Source organism: Hirundo rustica, chromosome 1 (genome assembly GCF_015227805.2).
Source record: "Hirundo rustica isolate bHirRus1 chromosome 1, bHirRus1.pri.v3, whole genome shotgun sequence".
In the NCBI taxonomy this organism is placed as follows: domain Eukaryota; kingdom Metazoa; phylum Chordata; class Aves; order Passeriformes; family Hirundinidae; genus Hirundo; species Hirundo rustica.
The window spans coordinates 135,233,814-135,253,305 of NC_053450.1; the positions used below are offsets into that span (position 1 = coordinate 135,233,814).

The window sequence follows — 19,492 nt, forward strand, 5'->3', positions numbered from 1 at the left end:
GATTTGTCTGTTCAATGGATCTGCTGAATGCAAGTTTTCTAACATGAGTATACTAAAACTGTGTGGAGAAAAGAAAAAAGGTTTATCACACTACTATGACTAAATTAATGGTCGGTCTGAATCCCTCTTCTCCAAAAAAGAGCTTCTAAATCAATAATACTTACTAATACATCTGAAAAAAACACCAGTTACTATGGCGTTTTGCCCTAACAGCTATGGACACAGTTCAGGTCTTCATTATTGTACTGTAATGTGTGAGTGTCCTGGCTGAGTTTTATGTGGAAAATAGATTTCAAAAGATGCAGTAAAGCACCTCCTGGAGTTTTAGCAAACCTGTGAGATAGTTACTACTGTCACAGTAAAGAAGGACTTTTGGATTGTATCAGGGACTTAAATTTCAAACCTATGGGCAAGAGTGCAAGGGCGTGCCATCCAATTCCACTGAATCTTTTCTATAACTGTGTGAAGATAAACCTGCCTTACATGCAGAGACGTGAGTATCAAATTCCTAGAGATCAGTGCTAATAAAAAGTTTTTTCTATTAATTACATGGTATCTTCAAATTGACTTTTGCTATTGCTTACTTCAATCGTATCTTTTAAAGATCAGTAGAATTAATTGGGTATTTGTGTAGTACTGTACAAAACACCACAAAACAGAATTGGAATTTATCTAATAAAAATTGAAATTGTCTTTAATTACATTAAATTCAATCTATCATCTTGCAATGAAAAAATACATAAATGGGAAAATTTTATATTTCTACTTAATTATTTAAGATCAAATAATAAGAACCCTAACAAGACATTTAAGATCTCAACCTTCAAATCCTGTTGCTGTGCATCATTTTAAGAATGTTAATAATCTCACTGAAGTAACTAGCAAACTACTGATTTGCTGTTGTGCTTAAGGTAAAACACGTTCAAATCCTCTCACATTTGGGACAATAGTAACGTAGGGCTTGTTTGCATATTTATGTAAGGCTCATCCTTTTAGAACACATTGCTAACTCATGTAGAACTCAGCTTACCCATGTAATTATCATCATATGAGGGTGGTGCCACTCCTGTTTGCTTCTCTCGTGCCAGTTTCCTCAGAATATCCTTGAAGGAATAATTTGCAATGATGTCCGCAATACTTGCAGTGATTACCTGACCTGGATTCAAACAGCTTCATAAATGAAAGGGACCTAAAAGAGGGCCAGATTCTATAAAACAGGGCTAGCAGAACACCAGAACAGAGCAGAAAGAACACTAACACAGCACAGGTGCAAAGAGCAGATAACTTCTCTCAAGCTTTCTCCATTATTACCCTGGAAGTCTCAAGAGTACAAACAAATCAATAAAACAAGGCACCCGATCTCTATTGAACCATTACAAAAACACGTCCAGATCCATCTCAATGTACCAATTCAAACTAAAGTCACTGCATTGTACAAATGTAGTAGACCAATGAAAGCAATATCTCAATGGAGAATTCAAAGCTATGAATTCCCTACAATCACAATCAATTAGATCTTAAAAAAAAATGCAAAAGTACACATCAAAGAGGCTGACAGTGGGCAAGGTGGTAGGCAGAGGCTGGGAATCAGCTACATCATACATGTAAGAACAGGCTAAAACAAAAATAACCTCTTGACCCTTTACTGAAACAACTTGAGGGTTTAGCTACATAAGAAACCACATCTTGGAACCTACAGTCATGCCATTAATTAACTTAAAATACATGTAGATAGCTATAAAAGGTTGTGTTCAAAAACAAACAGTAACAAACATTTTTAAAATAGTACATTTGCTCTACAAATATTAACAATTTTTAAATCTGTAGTATTTCTACGGAAAAATTCAACTTAATATACTAAAATGTCAACATAAAAATAGTTATTTCTTCCTACACAACCTACATCCTGGATTTTCATGGCTTATTTTTACGCTCAGTTGCTTGTTAAGCAATTCTTTTGATTTACGTTTGTTGAAAATAAGATCAGGGACTGGCTATTTTAAACCAACAAAACAGTGGAAATCTAGAACAACAACACTTTCTGCTTCACTTCTGAGATCCAGTTAACCAGCCAGATGAACATACCTTGCCAATAAAAACTACCGGGCCCGCCTACTATCAGGTCTCCATTCTACAAAAAGCAGAATTAAATAAAATTATAAAACAAAAGAACACAGCAAAATTAAGCATGCATGGGAAAAAAAAAAAACAAACAACAGTTTAAATGACCAAAATAATATCAGAATCATGATAAAGGAGAACGGCCATGTTCAAGAAAAGGATGTAGTTGCATGGAATTGCAGGAAAATCCGTAGTTAAAAAAAAGTTTAAATCATCCTATGCATCTGTGCTTGCAATGAAAGCCATTTATTTTACCACTAACATAACATTTCAAAACTTGCTGCTTATTTGTAACAAAACAAAGTTAACAGAAAAGAGGGTGCTCACATTCAATGAAATGACAATAATGTTTTATAGAGAATTATACAATGGAGCTGCAGAATGCTCAGAACAGTGGCAATGGTCAAAGTTACCTGAGGCTCTGGTACTGTAATAATGGCCCAGATAACAACAATTGTGCAAAGTTTATCCTTTCTCCCACAGCACTGTTTCTGGACCTCTTAGCATTTAAGAAAATCTAGTTCTTTCCCTTAAGTACTTTCACCCCCACATGAGAATGGTTTTACTCAATGACTAGTCCACCACCAAAAGCATCCTTATATAGGTTATTTTACTTTTTTAAAACCAGTCGGTGCCTGTCCCACTCCTTCCTGAAAGTCAAGTAAATCATTTTAAGTGAGACAGACTGAGACAGAAGTACACAGTTTTTGCCTAATTATCTGTTAAGATAGACTGAGACAGATTGGAATGCTGCAAAGAGAGAAACGGGCTGAGTATTTCTTTTTATTAATGAAACAAGAAAGTTTGAACCTTGAAAAGGAGGAAAGAACTTCCAAAAACTTCACATGCATGGAGATAAACTCATGACCACTGAGACAGCACTTGAATCCTGCAGATATATCACAATGACATTTAGTCAAAATACTTAAGAAGCAGAATCTCACCTTGTAAAAATCTAAGCTGAAACCTGCTTGACAAAAGCCTTGTCCTTCAGGATCTGCATTGCCTGCAATTATGAAGGTAGAAGCATTTTATTGATTTTACAGTGCATGTGGAAGATAACAAAGATACTCCTGGAGCTGTAATGCTATGAAATGCAACACTGACAATATATGTGAAAATATGTATTCTTTTTTAGAAGAGTCAGAGCAAATCAAGACCTTCTACAAGATCCCAATCATGCAGTCCCTTGTGAAGATTTTGAAAAATAGGACCTGCTACTTGGGAATTGCTCCTTCCACTACCAAGAAAGGACCCTTGAAACAACTACCAAGGATTCAGTTTTAATTTAGCTGGAGATAAAAAAGTAAAAAACTCAACTAGACTGTAGAATTCTCATCACAGTCTGATCTGTCATGAATACAAAAATAGGTGTTTACTAAGGTGTTCTCAAAAAACCTTGACACAGTGTAAGGGTTAGGATGGGTACACGGAAAATCAACTTTCCTGCTTCTGACTACTTATATTTTTATTCTCCAAATCCTTATATAATCATGCAAAATGTGTTGGCAAGCAACTTATGGCAATTCTGTATGTGCCAGAGTGCCAGAAGGCTGCAGGACTGCGAAACTGAGAGTAGGAATGGCCACTTGAACTCTCTATTCATATGACATAAGCCTTTGCCAAAGTTCCAGTGAGACATCAATAAGTACACAAACCAGATCTTAAGATTGGTTCTTACAGATTCAGCTTCTTTCTGTAGCTGTCCATGCAGACAGAATTAGGCTTTAAAAGGAAGACACAACAGAACGCTGCTTAAAGCCCTATTACAATAGGCACAGAATGCTGAGCAAAATGAATGACTGATAATAAGTTAATATGTGGTATTTTCTGCAGATTTCTAGGTAGCAGAACCTGCTTCTAAATATACATGTGGTTTATTCCTATTCCCCAAGAAGCAAGGTCCAGAGACGGCTACCACATCCTCAGAACAGCCCAGAGAAGAGTGTGGAACAGCAGTTCTAATGTACATGGCTTTCTTCCATGCTAAAAGTCCTTCACATAGGAGCTCTTGTGGATGATATTGGCATGAGTGATGATATAGGCTTGTGTGTTTCTATGCAGGGTCTGTTCTTCAAATCGTGACCTTGTGATGGGACATTTATACTCAGCATAAGCATGAATAATTGGTTTAATATGCTGTCTGGTTCTTATCTAGATCTGCTTGCTATGTTCTAAAGCCACAAAAATTGAGCCAAATATAGCTGATTACTATAACTGCACACACTTAATTTTCTTAGTTTCTCCTCTTTCAATTAGTTATACAACAAAGCATCCAATTGTAGGCATACAGTTTAATGTTAATTTTTCTTTACACCTTCATTCAATGCAATAAAAAAATATAGTAACCTTCATTCAACCAAAACTCAGTGGTGTGAAGACTGAAAGAATGAAAACCCTCAGTGCAAAACCAATTCCTTCAACACAACTGTTCATATTAATACTTACTGTTGCGACAAGGTGAATATTCAGCATAGGCACTGAAGTTCTGAATTGCTACATAGCAGGTGCCAACAGGGTCCTTCTCAGGGCTGTCTTTAAGGGTTCTCCAATGATACAAAGGAGCACAAGCCTATAAAAACAGAAACACAAAACAGAAAACACACATACTTCCTCACACTCTTGCATCTGGCAAATATGGTTTTTAATAGGCTGCGTACAAGGATTCTCTCTGGTGTTGTATCATTCATATAGCAATGATAACAAGACAGAAGAAAATGCCAGAACACTCCTTCATATAATTTCATTATAACCTGAAAAGCACACTGATGTTTCACTTATAGCCCTTGACGGGTGAAATCTGTCAGGGACTACAAGTCACATTTAAGCCGTGTTACAAATACCCTCTAAGTCTGCTTCACAGGGAATATGTTTGCTCTATTACTGCTCATTGCACAGGAGCTGATCCCATAATTTAAGATGCATATCATGTATATGTGGCTGAAGGCAATCCCAGTTCTGTCCTGGTATGTCCTAAAATAATGGGCATAGCAGCAGAACTGACTCCACTCAGCAGGAGATTTGTCAGATTGTTATTATATGGTCAATCATAATCATCAGTGTCTGCCTTCTTATAATTCCCTGGTTCAAATCTTCACATACAGGATACAGTAATAAGGCATTCAAAAGTCTGACTGAATAGGTTTTTTTGCTAAGGAAGTTTTGGCCAGATATTTAATCTTCCATGTTACAGCAGTGGTGTTACAAACATGACAAAGTAAAGATAAAAGATGCACAGCTCATGTAGAGAGAAGCATTATCCTTTCTGAAGGTAATCCAGATAATTAGAAAAATAAGAACAATAAGCTCTCAGGTCTGCAAGTCATTCCTCACAGTTTCCTGTGCCCTGAAACTTTTCATTGCCTGGGAGGATGAAGACTCTCCCTGCAACTTTGCCTCTGTAAAATACAAATAAATCCTTCATTCTGGTTCTGTCTTGTCCTACTCTTTCAATTACAAACCTGTCTACATCTAGCAAGGTATTGCTATTATTTACAATATCCTATTAGCCTTCGTTCTGCAATCAGTCCCAGCTGTACCACCAGCTGAACCACCAGCTACTCAGAGCTCACCACCACCCAGAGCCCGTGGAGCAATGGCTTAAGGAACAGGGGCACTTCACACACCCCTACCTAGGAAACCCTGCATATTGAAACAGAGAGCAAGAACACAGTGCAGCAAAGAGGAGTATATGTCCTGTGGGGGTGATTTTTGTTACCTTTGACATCAAGCCAGACGGATTTAAACAAGAACAATATAATAATAAATGTTGACTTAATGCAGGTTACTATTAAATCTGTAGCTTAAAAAACAAGTTCCTGACAGTTTGATGACATTTTCTCTTAGCCTACAAAGCTTAACAGACAAAGCTTTCCAGCTTTGCTGTCCAAATTTTTGGCTGAAAAGTGTTGACTATACCTCAGTTTCAGATTCTGAGAAGAGATACCCCAAATAAATGAAGTTTGGTCGGTACAGACACAGCACATCTGTTGAAGAGTTTTTCTACTCACTTGATTAAGATTTCACAAATGGTGGTAAAGAAGTATTTTATTTCAATTTGTGAACTGCTTAGTAGAGTACAGAAAACGGAAAATGTTCATCTATTTTTAGAATTTTTTTTGAATTTTTATGTTTACTTAGCTCTGTAACAGAATAGGGTGATGTTTTACTCATTACCTGTTTCATTTCAAAATCCTTCTGTAGGTTAACCACAAAGGATACAATATAAGGGAAAGCATTTCTTTTCAATACTTCCTCCCTTATGACTACTTTTTAAGTAGTAATTGGAATTTTGAATCCAATCCCAAGGTAAATTTTTGTTTGATGATTGTAAAAACTAGTAAAACTAATGACCAAACCGATTATTCTTATCACAATTACTTCAGTGCTGTTTTTAATGTAAACTTTAATGCAATTGGAAGCATAACCAGCACTTCACTAGGCAATAAAAATACCTGCCCACTGCTGGGCCTCTATCAATACAGGTAAAACGTTCAGTGAAACTGGAAAACAGATACAGCATTTTGATAGCCATCTTGATTATCAGCTTTTTTATCAGCTTTTTTTTTTTTGCAGCTGTTTCACCATTACTATAACATAGCTGTTCAAAACAATGCAAATGTGACAAAAGAGATGTTTTCCTAACTGAACATCAGCTGAGGTTCTTGGCTTTATAACATTTCATTACATTCAAATACATGCAATTTCACTATATTCTGTATTTAACATTCCAAATACATCTTCATAATACTGAACATTTTGTAGCATACAGCTATCAGTTCCTGTGTATCTCTGAAATACAGCGGGATCATCTTCACTTGATCAGTACAACCTGACTTTACAGGCTTCTTTTGCTTTTGAATTATATACATATTCTGTTTTATAATTCATGCATAATCAGAGTTATTTCCAAAATATACACAAAGAAAGCTATTAAACATATATACATTTGAGAAAACAACCCTCTCCAAATGAATATCAAATGCATAAGACTTACCACAACTTTTTCTTTATGAGCTTTGACTGTTGCCCCAAACCACTGATTTGTCTTAAATTCAATAGGTTCCCTGGTGCCATTGACTTTAATTTTCCTGTTGTCTGACAAAGAAAGAAGCACTATGTTGACAGCTTATTTTTAACACAAGGACAGAATTTTGAACAGATTAGTGGATATATTACATTGCATCCACTTGTCATCATCCAACCCATTCAATAGGAATTTAACTTCTTGTTTTGATTTAACCTTTTCACTGCTCAGCAGAAACCAGCTTAAATTTACACATGAAAATTCAAAATAGTAACATTCAACTTTAGAAAAAATAGACAGGAGTGGAATTGGAAATGCTGTGTTTCCCCCTGCCAAAAAAAATCAAACAAAAAACCAACCAACCAATCCACAAAAAACCAACCAAACAAACAAAAAAACCCCAACCCAACACCACCAAAACCAACCAAACAAAAAAACCTGCCCAAAAAACAAAAACAAAGAAAGAAAAACACCCCCCCCAAAAAAACAACCAAAAAACCCCCCAAAAACAAAAACAACAACAACAAAAAACCACCACCAAACAAGTTTACTTGGAATTTGTGATGAAGAGTGAACAAGAATCTACAAAAACAGGTGAAAATCTCTAAAAAGTTTTCTCAATTGTGGTAGAAATTTTCCATGCAAAAAGCATGTTCCATAATTAGTTTTTGTCAAACAAATGACATTTCTCAGCATGCTTATTCAAAGACCAACACTACAGATAGCAAAGGACTTAGTTTTTAACAGAATTACATATGTACACACTGTCACAAGAGACAGCTTCCTAATGTTGCTTTATATACACTTCTACAGATGTCAGCATAAGAGAAGCCATCTGGGCAAAGATTCAGGCCAATTATAATGCATTTCAGGTTTTAATAAAAAGCAGACATCCCTTCCCTTCACCCTCAGTTCTCTGAAGTAAACTGATTTCCCATATGTTCATGAGCTATGCTCTTCCCTTACCAGTCATTCCTAATGAACTTTTCAATTTATACATAAGCAGGGCATTACTCCTACCCCCTTGTATCTGCATTCCTTTATGTTTGTTTCTGGCTCCTATCAGGCGGGATTTCAGAAGAATCAATCCTTTTTAGTCACTCTAAGTGAAAATAAAAACACTGTATACCTTGGAATGTTAAAAAAAAAAAGTAGTGTCAGATCATATTGTAAGGATTTACATGCGTTATTAAATAACTGAGAAAAAAATACAGCCAACATTTTAAAAAGTCAACACTCCTTGGGATTTGCCCAGAAGGAATACAGGAGGTACCTGAATGTTTTCTAAGATGTCAGCTCACTATTGACTTCAGCTTATCGTAACCTCAGAAATGTTATAAACTGAATTAGAAAGAAAAATGCCTCATACTTGGAGAACAAGGGTACTCTATGTCTGTATTTTTTCCTAATAAACATGAAGGAAAGAAGAATGAGAATGAATCTCTAAAAGTTTGAAAGTCTCTAAGGAAACATCTTCCTTCTAACAAGTATTAGCTTCTGTGCTGTGCCAATTACAGCAGCTACTGTTGAAGTTCATACTTAGAGATAAATTTCAGCAATATTTAGCTCTTAAAAATTCAGGAAGTACAATTTAAAATTACTCTAAAATTATTCATTTTAAAAATACATTTTATTGAAGTTAGGCCTAAACTTGAGTGGATGTGAGAGACAGTGTATTTGACACACTGCATGGTAGCTGCTGCCAGCTCCTACCTAGTTTTGGCAACACTACTTTTGATTATTTTTTCCAGTGAAGTCAGACCCATCCAGACTTTAAAGGTTTCTTTTTTCTTTTTTTAATGCTCCAGCAGATCTGAATATGATCAATGTTCACAGATGGGGTCTTGATAGAAACAAAGCTTTTGAAGCTTGAAAATCAGCCATGGCCAGCTTACAGCAGCCAATGCTAGCCTGGCTTTGGGGATACTCATGGCCAGTGTTCTAACTTAAAAGGAGCTTACATTTTCAGTCAAAACAACATACTTGTCTACTGGCAAAGTATACCAACATTTAAAAAGAAGTTAAATTTTAAAACTTGGACAACTGTTTGGGATTTATCAAACAGCTGAATTTACTAGTAAATCTGCAAGAACTATACATACACACATGCACAATCCCACCTCATTTAGTGGCATATGGTGTAGTAGGAATCCTTCATCATGTGGCTTGAGATTTTCATTATAAAATAATTTGAAAAATACCACAGACACACAAATCAACAAACAGGTTTTGTTTTTCTCCTAGATAACTCTTGATATTTTCTAATCACTTTTGTTCAGCATCCTTGCTAGAGCTATAGAGTCACATTCCCAGTTTCCAAGGTTGTGCCTTAAAATACAGTTTAGTCTTTTGTATGTAACAGCTAATCAGTATTTCAGAATGCTATAAAACATCTACTGCTTTCTGTGTAACTTTAGCAAAATAAAGCAATATACACAGCTAACTTGTCTGAATTCACACCGTCACTACTTTGCCCTGCTGCAATTGTCCACTTCTGAGCTAGTCACCCACTTACATCTAAGGATATGATCTAAGACAGCTCTTTTTCTCCTAAAGCAAAACTCTGAGAAAGTCAGAAGCATTATGGCCTAAAAGTACCTAAAGTACTTTTTTTTTTTTTTAAACCAATTGTAAGTAGCCATGAATGGCCATCTTAGATTAGACTCAGACAAAGACTATTCATTTACTCAGATAAATACCAATCCAGTTAAAAAAAAAAAAAAAAAAAAAAAAAAAAAAAAAAAAAAATCAAATCAGTATATTCCTCAAAGCAACATTACCTAGGCATTTCAAAAAGTGGCATGTCCGTATCCTGACAACACCGTTATATGACAGGGACACAGCTCTCCTTGTGCTATTTACGGGCCTCTGAGACCCACAGGCTAGGTCTATACTGTACCTCTACCCACAGCTTTATTTTTGTGAGGAGCAAAAACTTGGTGGGAATTCAAGTTGCATTCACATATCATCTTCTCTTCTGGAAGAGAATGCCTGGCTCCTTTTAAGAAGGAGTCCAGGCTATCTTGTATCATGATATGTGACACTAGTGCAAGGATAGCAAGAGTACAAGGCAGCAGCTGGGCTGGGCACACAACGCCTGAGCCTGTCCACAGAGAGGTCCAAGGAGTGCCTGAGTACCAGCTGGATTGCTTCAGAGCCAGCCCAGGAGCTGTTCCAGATGGTTAACAGGCTGGATGACTCGCAAATTTGGCTTGAGATGCAGCTCTGGAGTCACTCATAATGATACTGCCTAAGACTAAGGCCCAGACAACCAGGAATATGCAAAGAGCAGAGAGATTTATAAATATAAATTTAGGTATGAGGATATCTTTAAACTGCATTTCAGCAAACCCAAAGCACCTCATTTTCTACTGCAGAGCCATGACTCCTATACATGGTACTGCCCTACAATCCAGATTCAAAAGCAGCTCTGGAGATACAGAAACATGATTATTAAAACCAGCATTCCTTCACCTAGTTTTTTAGTTGAGGCACCTAGGAGCTACCAAATAGGGAAAAAAAAAAAAAAAAAAAAAAAAAAAAAAAAAAAACCACAACAAAACAAAACAAAAAAAACCACCCAAAAACCAAAAAAAAAAAAAAAAAAAAAAAAAAAACAACCAAAAAAAAAAACCCACAACAACAACAAAAACAAAAAAAAAAAAAAAAAAAAAAAAACCACACAAAAAAAAACAAACAAACAAAAAAACCCCAACCCTTACATTGCCAAAACAGTATTTGGACAAATAGAAAAATTTGAGTTCAGACAGCTAAAATCAAATCTATGTTAAGAACAATAGCACAGATTCACTTGTAGGAATGAAAGCCTGAATCTAGAGCAAACATTAGTGCAAATCCATAATTTATACATGTAGAGTAAACTTTGTGCTTTCTATGGGAATTGGTCTCCTCTCAGTCACTAAATTAGCACATCATAGCTTAATAGGCATGAACAAAACATTTCCCCTTCCAATATTTTTTTATACCAATTTTTATATACCAATTTTTTTTATGCCAATTAATGCATAAGAGCTATATGGGCAAACACTGGTAATTATTACTGTGATTCATTCAGCTCTTGAAAATTGTAGATAAAAAAATGCAGCATCTTTTATAATTTCAAAATACTCAAATGAACAAAAGCAAATCAAGGTGGTGAAGATTCAAAGGTTGGACTACAGGATATTAGAGGTCTTTCCCAAATGAAATTATTCAGTGATTATGTGAAAATACTTTAATTAAACTTAACACAGGAAAACAATGCTTCTAGTCAAAGCAAAATATCTGCCTATGTAATACACCTGCAGGTCTTTCACATTAGTTTTCACCATTCTGAAGTTTTGAAACATCTTATGTCTAAATGCTCTGGGTCTATTTGCCTGGGTGTCCTGGATAAACACAGATGTCCATTAACCAGGCATCTGCAGCAGCTTCAGCTACACTGCCCTCAAATCTGTGTCTACATCCATGATGGCAAATCCCTTTCAAATATCTGTTTTGATATATCTGTGTATGTATCTATGCACATCCATCATATACAAAATATAGATAAAATATAATACATGAATTTTATATATTTGTACATAATTATACATACAGAGAGTAGAGCTGAACAATTACTTAAACCTATCCGTATTTGTATAAAATGTGAATACAAACATATAAAACACACAAATATTTCTATAAATGAATATCCCCGACATGGAGACAACACTTGGAATGTTATGTACAGTTTTGAGGCATCACTCTTTGTAGGTGTTTGGCCCAAAGAAGAGAAAGCAAAGGATGAGGTATTTGTGCTTCATCCAGTGCTCAACAGGTAGAGAGAAGAGAGTGCCAAACTCTCATTTGAGGTATGCAGCCAAAGGAAAAGGGCAACAAGACACAAGCGGTAGCAAGAGAATTTCTGAATAAATCTTAAGCACTAGAAGAGATTTCCCAGAGAGACTGTGGCTCTTCTCCTCTGGGGTGGTTTCAGAAGACAGCAACCAAAGGCTCTGAGCAACCTCAGTTAACTCAGAAAGCAGCTCTACTGCATCATTAGTGGTCTGGCTTACAGAAGGAAAGAGGGAGTGGGAAGGGTCCTGGCATACTTGCTCCCATATTCTAGAAGTGAATGAAACAAAGGAATCTTGACAATCCTATCACCGTATCACTAACATGAGAGTCCAGTGATACCACCTGTTACAAAGCAAAGGTAACTCAGTAACTTTCACAGTGTCATTGATATTAGACCCTCACCACAGAGACTGAATTCAAATGCAAAACTAAACACTAGGTATGATCTAGGGAACTAAGCCAAACACTTGCTTTTAATTAATGCCGGGGGGAAAAGGGGACTCCAAAGTGTTGAGAAATAGTAAGGGTATGCAAAATGCTGTCATGATGAGAAGAATTGCTTCTATATTTAGATTTATCTGGTTCTGCAACCATCTACTTTAGATCTGTTTTTACTGCAGCTTAGCTGCTATTCATATGAGTAATTTTAATTTAATAGATCATATCTAGAGAGCTTTACTTGGACATTCCATGAATCCAAAAAAAAGTCATCAAACCCAGTAGGATTTTTTTCCTAAATACAATCTGATAAAAAACAAATTAAGACCTTAGGGCTTGAACTAACATAGCTAGGAGTATTTTTTCCTTTCTTTAGATAGGGCCGAGACTTACAAAAGAAACTCATGAGAGTCTATTATAAATCAGAATGCTACAAGTGAACCATGACGTTCCAGATAAGGTCTTACTGGCATAGTGGACTAAAATGTATCAACATTTAAAAGTACAACAAAGTTCTCTCTCTGCAACTTCTCTTGAGATGCAAATTCTGTTCTATAACAGGATTCTAAGTTTTCCCCAGAATCTTACTATCTCCACAGCTAATGATTTTTTCATGTAACTAAAGCTCTCAAGTACCACAATACATCTTCTCCTTTTATAGTACCTGGGTTCTGTTACAATCAGCTCAACTGTTGGCCAGATTAGCTCATGTTTTTTATCAGCTGCACGCTTGGTCAGAACTGATTTACATTCCCCTTCCCTGCTCCTCTTCAGAGGCTGTTCAGATTTTTTTCCAGCTGGTTTAAAAAATATAGCCTATTTTAGTAAAACTGGTAGAGTTAACTGATAGCAAAGAAAACATTCCAGTGTGTTCTGGAAATTTAAGGGAAGTGGTATCTGAAATTCTGCTTTCAGGACCTAATTTAAAATAAAAGAACTTGATGCAGCCTATGAAGTATTACAACTAAAAGCAACCTTAATAATGAGTTTACAAAATCTGAACTATTGGCTTTTTACCATATTTCAAATGCAATAGTACCATTTTGGGGGTATTTAAGTCTGCTTCTAGCTGCAAGATGCTTCAAATGGTTCGGAAGTTGCCTAGTTAATCAAGAGAGGAGAAAGATTTCTTGATATTGCTCTCCTGCTACCTCTCCTGGCAGCTGAATGGAAGAGCACACAGCTGAAAAAAGGACTTGTCAGTGTTAAGGCAAAAATAGTCATTGTAAATGCATTTCATACAGAAGAAACTGAAAAGAAGTTAGCTTTGTGTAGGTAAGAGAGGCAAGACAGACCACAAACCTTTAATATGATGCCAACACCTGTTTCCCTGCCCTGTCATTGAGTTTCAGAGTATCACAGCCTTACACTGCAATGTAACCAGGACAACTTCACAAAGCAGGGAAACAAGGGAGAAGAGTCACTGCCCTTCAATCTATATTTCCTGGAGTAAGGGGATACTAAAAGCCCTTCCATTATACTTTATCTCAGTTCCCTGTTGCAACAGAGCAGGTTAAAGCACCCACTGTGCTCTCAGGGGCAGTGCTTTGAGCTTCTTCCCAGAGCCTTGACCCTGGCACAGAGATTTAGGGAGCTTTAAAGAGGTGCAAACACCTCTTTAAAGAGGGACTGCAGAGTCAGTGCTGTATCAACAGCAGGAAACACACAGAGTTCCTGCTAAAGCCCCAACTTGGCTGCAGGCCATATCACTGGCTAACCCATATGGGAATGCCTGGTTACATGACTTACTTATGGATGGGTCAGCTCAAATCCTACATGACAAAATTTTATCCTCCTTCCCTCCTTTGCCCCTCTGTTGCTTGTCAGAAATGCTATTTCATCAACAGGATTAATTATTAATATAGGATTAAATATTAATTAAGTAAATAACCTCATTGCTTTAGACATCTCCGGGTTAGGTACTATGAAAAACATAGATAGGTGGTCTGAGAAATTAGTAACCATCTGGGACAACTTCCTGTAGAGCAATTTCATTTGGGTGATGTGGCTTTTGGGAATGGGCTGCAGATACTCCTGCACCTCTGTTAACTCAAATTAAGCCATCTTCTCAGCAGGGTAGTTTAGCCCACACACATTTCCACATTAACACAGGTTATGCAGCTGCCCCTAGCACTCAGACCCTCTTGGGCATTCTAACACATGCACAGTGCCACAGAGATGATTTCAGCAGTAGTCTTGTTTTTGAATATCTTTGCTAGTAGTAAGGAGCTCAGTCTGTGTTTGAATGTGGTTGAACATGGCACTCAACAGTAGTCATGCATTTTTTAAAGGTTTTTTGTATTTTTCACTGGGAATACATTGAATATTCTCTCATCTGAGTTTAGCCTCTGAGCAAAAATAAAAAAGAGTAAGGGGGCTTCATAAACCACAAAGATTTTTCTTTTGTCATTTAAAGCTTACATGATCCAAAAAGTAAAGTCTAATACTGAGTGCCATAGTCTGTGTGGTAAGAGGGAGGTTATCTGCACCTCGCCAGTGACTGGGTGCATCCCTTGCAGTGTCATATCCCTGATCCACTGGGCAACACTGCAGTTGTCTCCCACCAGTGTCAGGATGTCAGATTCAGTTAGGCCTGGCACTCATGTTCTCCCTTTGGGACTCTATGGCTCAGGACATAAAATGACATTTTTTAAAATGACATTTTAGTTATTGTAAAAATAAAAATATATTACTCACATAACTAAATAAGCAAACAAATCCTTTTAACCAAATAGCCTTTGCAGAACCAAAAATCATCCTATCTTGGCACTGAACATCATAAAATTAACCTAAGCAAGACTAAGTTTTTTACTAAGGTGTCTGTCACTTGGTTCCCTCATATCACTTCTCGAACAAATGCCCTCTCTGTCTAAGGCAATAAATAGTTTAGAAATTCAAAGGACTACTTTTTCTTCTCTCCCTTTCCTGACTCATGAGGCTGCTCATGTTCGTCTTTGCCTCTTAACAAGCCTTAAATGTTGATGGAGAGAGATTTTGCTCCTTTTTAGTTAATACGGCATATCTACCAATCCACTAAACATCTCAATAACTGTAAAATACATAATAACTATAAATTAGTACAAAGTAACTCTACACCATGATATCTGCACATGTCCAGAATCTTGACTTACAGTCATCACAGAATACTAGTCAGTGTCCTCACTGTTTTCATTTAGTAGTACCAAGATAGTAACAGTGTTAACACAAATAACACAAAAGCATTTGCAAACAAAGGAATCTCACTTGAAATTAGCTGTATTGTTTTTGTGGGAACAGAAATTATTGGTGTAGTTACATATGAGTCTTACCAATCCGATGTCCACTTAAGACACTTGTTTGTGGCAGTAAAAGTCCAAACATCACCCAAGTGCACACACCGTATGTTCCCTCCTCAAGGGCAAAACATAACTCGCATTGAATGCAACAGGCATTAGTGCATCCAGTCCTCAGAAGCTGAAGACATGAGCCCTCTCTCTCATATGTAATTTAAGCCACTGTCTTTCAACCTCTTGGATTTGTTAATCTCTTGAATTTTTACATAATAATGAAAATTTTAGTTTTTGTGACCTGAAGCAATTTCCCATATTGAACTTTAGATATAGTATATGTGAGTCTGCTTGACTTTAACAAATTCTTTAGCATTTAAAAGTCCTCCCCATTGAACTTTTGAGGCTGAAAAATGCCAAATTAGAAAATTCTTTATCCATTTGTTGGTTCACACTGCCTTTCCAGTTCTTTTCTGTTCCACTCAGTTTTTCCTTCTGAACTTAATTAAGAATGCTCCCAATTATTCAGTAGTTTTGTTTCTTTTATTGTGCTTTGCTTAGCTAATCTAACTGAAAGAGACATAATTTACTTAGAGTCAAGAAGAAAGTATTGAAAAATGGAAGATTTGTATAAAAATGCATCAAAATAAAATTTTTCAGCTTTGAAGCAGCCTCTGTAGTTCTTCTGTTTTGTTTCAGAAAACAATCCCAGAGCTTTACAAGACTTTTAAATATCTCCTACAAGACATGAAGTATTAATCTTTAATATTAAAGGTGCTACAACTGAACTTCTAGTCTTCTAACAACTTTTGAGTGTTTCTGTTTTGGAAGAAAGAATAATCTTGTGGTAAAGGCACTGGAAGAAGAAGAAAAAGCTCCCGAGTCAGTTACCAGCACCATCATCAACTTTTTATATGGTTTTTGACAACCCAAACTGATTTTTTTCTGGTTTTGTTTTTTTTAGAATAAATATTAAAAATGGGAATAGCAACATTTCTGAGTTATGCTGTAAGAGAAGACATAATGAGTACAAGATGCCTGTACAGGAACCATGAACAGCAAACACCCCACATATTTACCAAGGCCTATCTAAATACCAGTAGGCATAACATAGTTAAGGGCTTCAAAAGAAGCTTAGTGCGACAGACTTTTTGAAATAGTTTCACCTAGGACAGAGATCATGTGGACTACTCTGCTTGGGAGAATCATGGAAAAGAAGCAAAATTTGATCCTGTAAATAATGGATTTGGAAGAGAAAAACTGACATGTAATATACATCCAGAAATCGGAAAACAGAGCCCTCTAAAGCATATTGGAGATGGCCTTTTTGTTGCTGGCAATGAAGAATAGGGCGTGGTATAAGACATGCAAACCATCCCTTGTCTACAGGGGTCCTTGTCTACAGGACATTGCTAAATTGTGCAAAATGACACCTGTGCTGCCCTCGGCACTGGAATTAGAGAGCCAAGGACAGCACTGCTAAACCTCCCTATGCTGCCATCCCTCCCACAAGGACAGTGCATCTCTGCCTTCACCACGGTCGCTCTCTGGCTTAACTTCAGCTGTCTACCAGTCAGGAGTCTATCTAGAGGACACAACCATCTCAGGAAGACTGAATGAACTGCCCTTTGGAGATTCCAAGCTGAATAGTTGTGTGATACAGTCCAAAGCCTTATTGATATACTTACTCTTCAGTTTGTCTGTGTCTTTATTCAAAGCATAGTATCTGCAAAAGGACATTTCTGCGAGGAGTTTGGAGCTGCCTCAAGTTTCCCCACAGGAAAGTCAGATGTCCTTCTAGGGTTCATCACTAGATTTTCATAAATTTTTCAAAACTCCCCTTCAAAAATGCTATGGAATTTTCACTTGGGCTGTAAGTTTTCTATTCAAACTTGAAATTATTCTGTATAGGTAATACATTCCACTTTTTTTACATGAATTGTCTAAGATGGGAAATACATTAATATTTCATCTAGTTCCTGGTTTTATTTTAAATATGTACACTCAGGTCATATCACAATTAAAATAATGTATGCATACTGTCTCTATACATTTCTATTTCTATATATAACCAGAGGGTGTACATAGTTTTACCTGCCCCAGTGGCCATATTCACATACATGAACTATCACTTTGTTTTGAAGAATGGGACAATCATTCTGATCAGTATTCCTAGACACTACCACAGTAATGAGATCTGGGTGGCTGGAGTTGGGAGGAGAAAAGAATTGTGCAACTTATTTGCTACAGTTAAGTGAGCTCTTCTAATTTAACTTCTGCTTTCAGAAAAAAAACCAAAAAAAAACCAAAAAACCCAAAAACAACAACAACAAGAAAACCCAACACCAAAACAAACAAAAAAACCCACCACCCCCAAAAACCCAAAACCAAACCAACCAAACAAACCCCCCCAAAAAAACCAAACAAAAAAAACCCACCAAAAAAAACAAAAAAAACAAACCACCACCAAACCCAAGAACTGCACTGTGTTCCTATTTCAATAAAACACAAATATTAAGATTAAATATAACCTAAGGAATAATAACTTTGCTTAATGGTCAAGCTGTCAGTCTGCCTAAATAAAGGAATCTGTTCTAAAGTCTCCGTAAACACTAGGTTTAAATTATTTTCAAGACATATAAAGAGACAACAGAAAACATAAACAGCTTGAATTGTTTAAAACGTGTGTTCCCCCTAATTAAATAAGAAACATCTGTCTTGAGATTTTGGAAGTGGATATAATCTATCCACATTGTGCCTAAATCGGTTTGCGTCTAGCTTCAGTATTCTGAAACAAGATTCTTGCTTTCTGAATAGAATTAAATAAGCATGCCACACGAGGCACTTCATCCATCTGAACAGCCAGAAATCCCCTCGCCGAAAATAACAGCAAAGACTAGAAATCCTCTGACTTCCACGGTTCAGAGAAGTGTGAGAAAAGGCTTTTGGGGCTTTGCCTTCTGAACATGCAGAAGTGTTTTCAAAAGTAGGAATCTGCCACAAACACCTTCCATTAAAGAAAAAGAAGAGGAGGAAAAAAAATCAGTTATTAGGATGAACTACTGATCCTGGAGCTCACAATCCTGTTATTTCTCTGGAGACAATTAAACCCTTCCCTGCAAGAGCACATGCATTGGGACTCCTAGGAGCGGGATTTCTGTCCGAGCAGATACTCGGACCAAAGCGACCCAAGCGCGGGGATCGCGGAGGAGCCGAGGGGACCCGGGCACGGGGGCGCGGCACACAGGGCGCTGCGCCGCGGGACAGCCGCGCACTTACTGGTGTTGTCGAAGGGGATCTGCCTGCACCGGGTGGCGGGCCAGGCGCAGTAATACACCGCTCCTCCTTCCACGATGTCCGGCTGCGTGGTGTTGGCTTTGGGGGCTCCCACCAGGACACTGACCCTGCGAAACACACCGGGAGGTCACCGCGGCGATGGGGACGGGCGGGCGATGGGCGCTGTCGCCGCGCCGTTCGCCCACCGCCTTCCCAAAGCGTTCCCCGGGCGCGGGGGCGGCCCGGCCCCGCCACCCCCGGCGGCGGCACTCACGTGCTGGGGTCGGGGATGTAGAAGTCCACCGAGTACCCGAAGTAGCTGCCCGGGGGCCCGCTGTACACCGTCAGCTTCTCCTCGTCCAGGTTGAAAGCCACCAGCGCCGGCGCCCAGAGCAGCGCTGACAGGAGGAGCAGCGGGTGCTGCCAGCGGCGGGGCCGCCCGCGGCTGAGGGGCAGCATCCTCGCCGCCTCCGCGGCCGGCTCCCGCTGGCGCAGCGGAGCGGAGCGCAGTCGTGCGGCGGCCGTG

General features: G+C 37.8%; 1 protein-coding gene across 1 annotated transcript in view; it reads right to left on the bottom strand.

Moving 5' to 3' along the window:
• ITGA8 (integrin subunit alpha 8) overlaps nt 1-19,492 on the bottom strand; it is a 116,654-nt gene extending 97,162 nt beyond the window's left edge. Inside the window, exons 1-7 of the mRNA XM_040079462.2 lie at nt 19,241-19,492; nt 18,970-19,094; nt 7,118-7,218; nt 4,570-4,693; nt 3,066-3,127; nt 2,086-2,131; nt 1,031-1,156 (exon numbers count right to left, since the gene is read on the bottom strand). Coding sequence (XP_039935396.1) covers nt 1,031-1,156; nt 2,086-2,131; nt 3,066-3,127; nt 4,570-4,693; nt 7,118-7,218; nt 18,970-19,094; nt 19,241-19,425 — 769 coding nt within the window. The 5' untranslated portion in view covers nt 19,426-19,492. The remainder of the gene's footprint in view (nt 1-1,030; nt 1,157-2,085; nt 2,132-3,065; nt 3,128-4,569; nt 4,694-7,117; nt 7,219-18,969; nt 19,095-19,240) is intronic.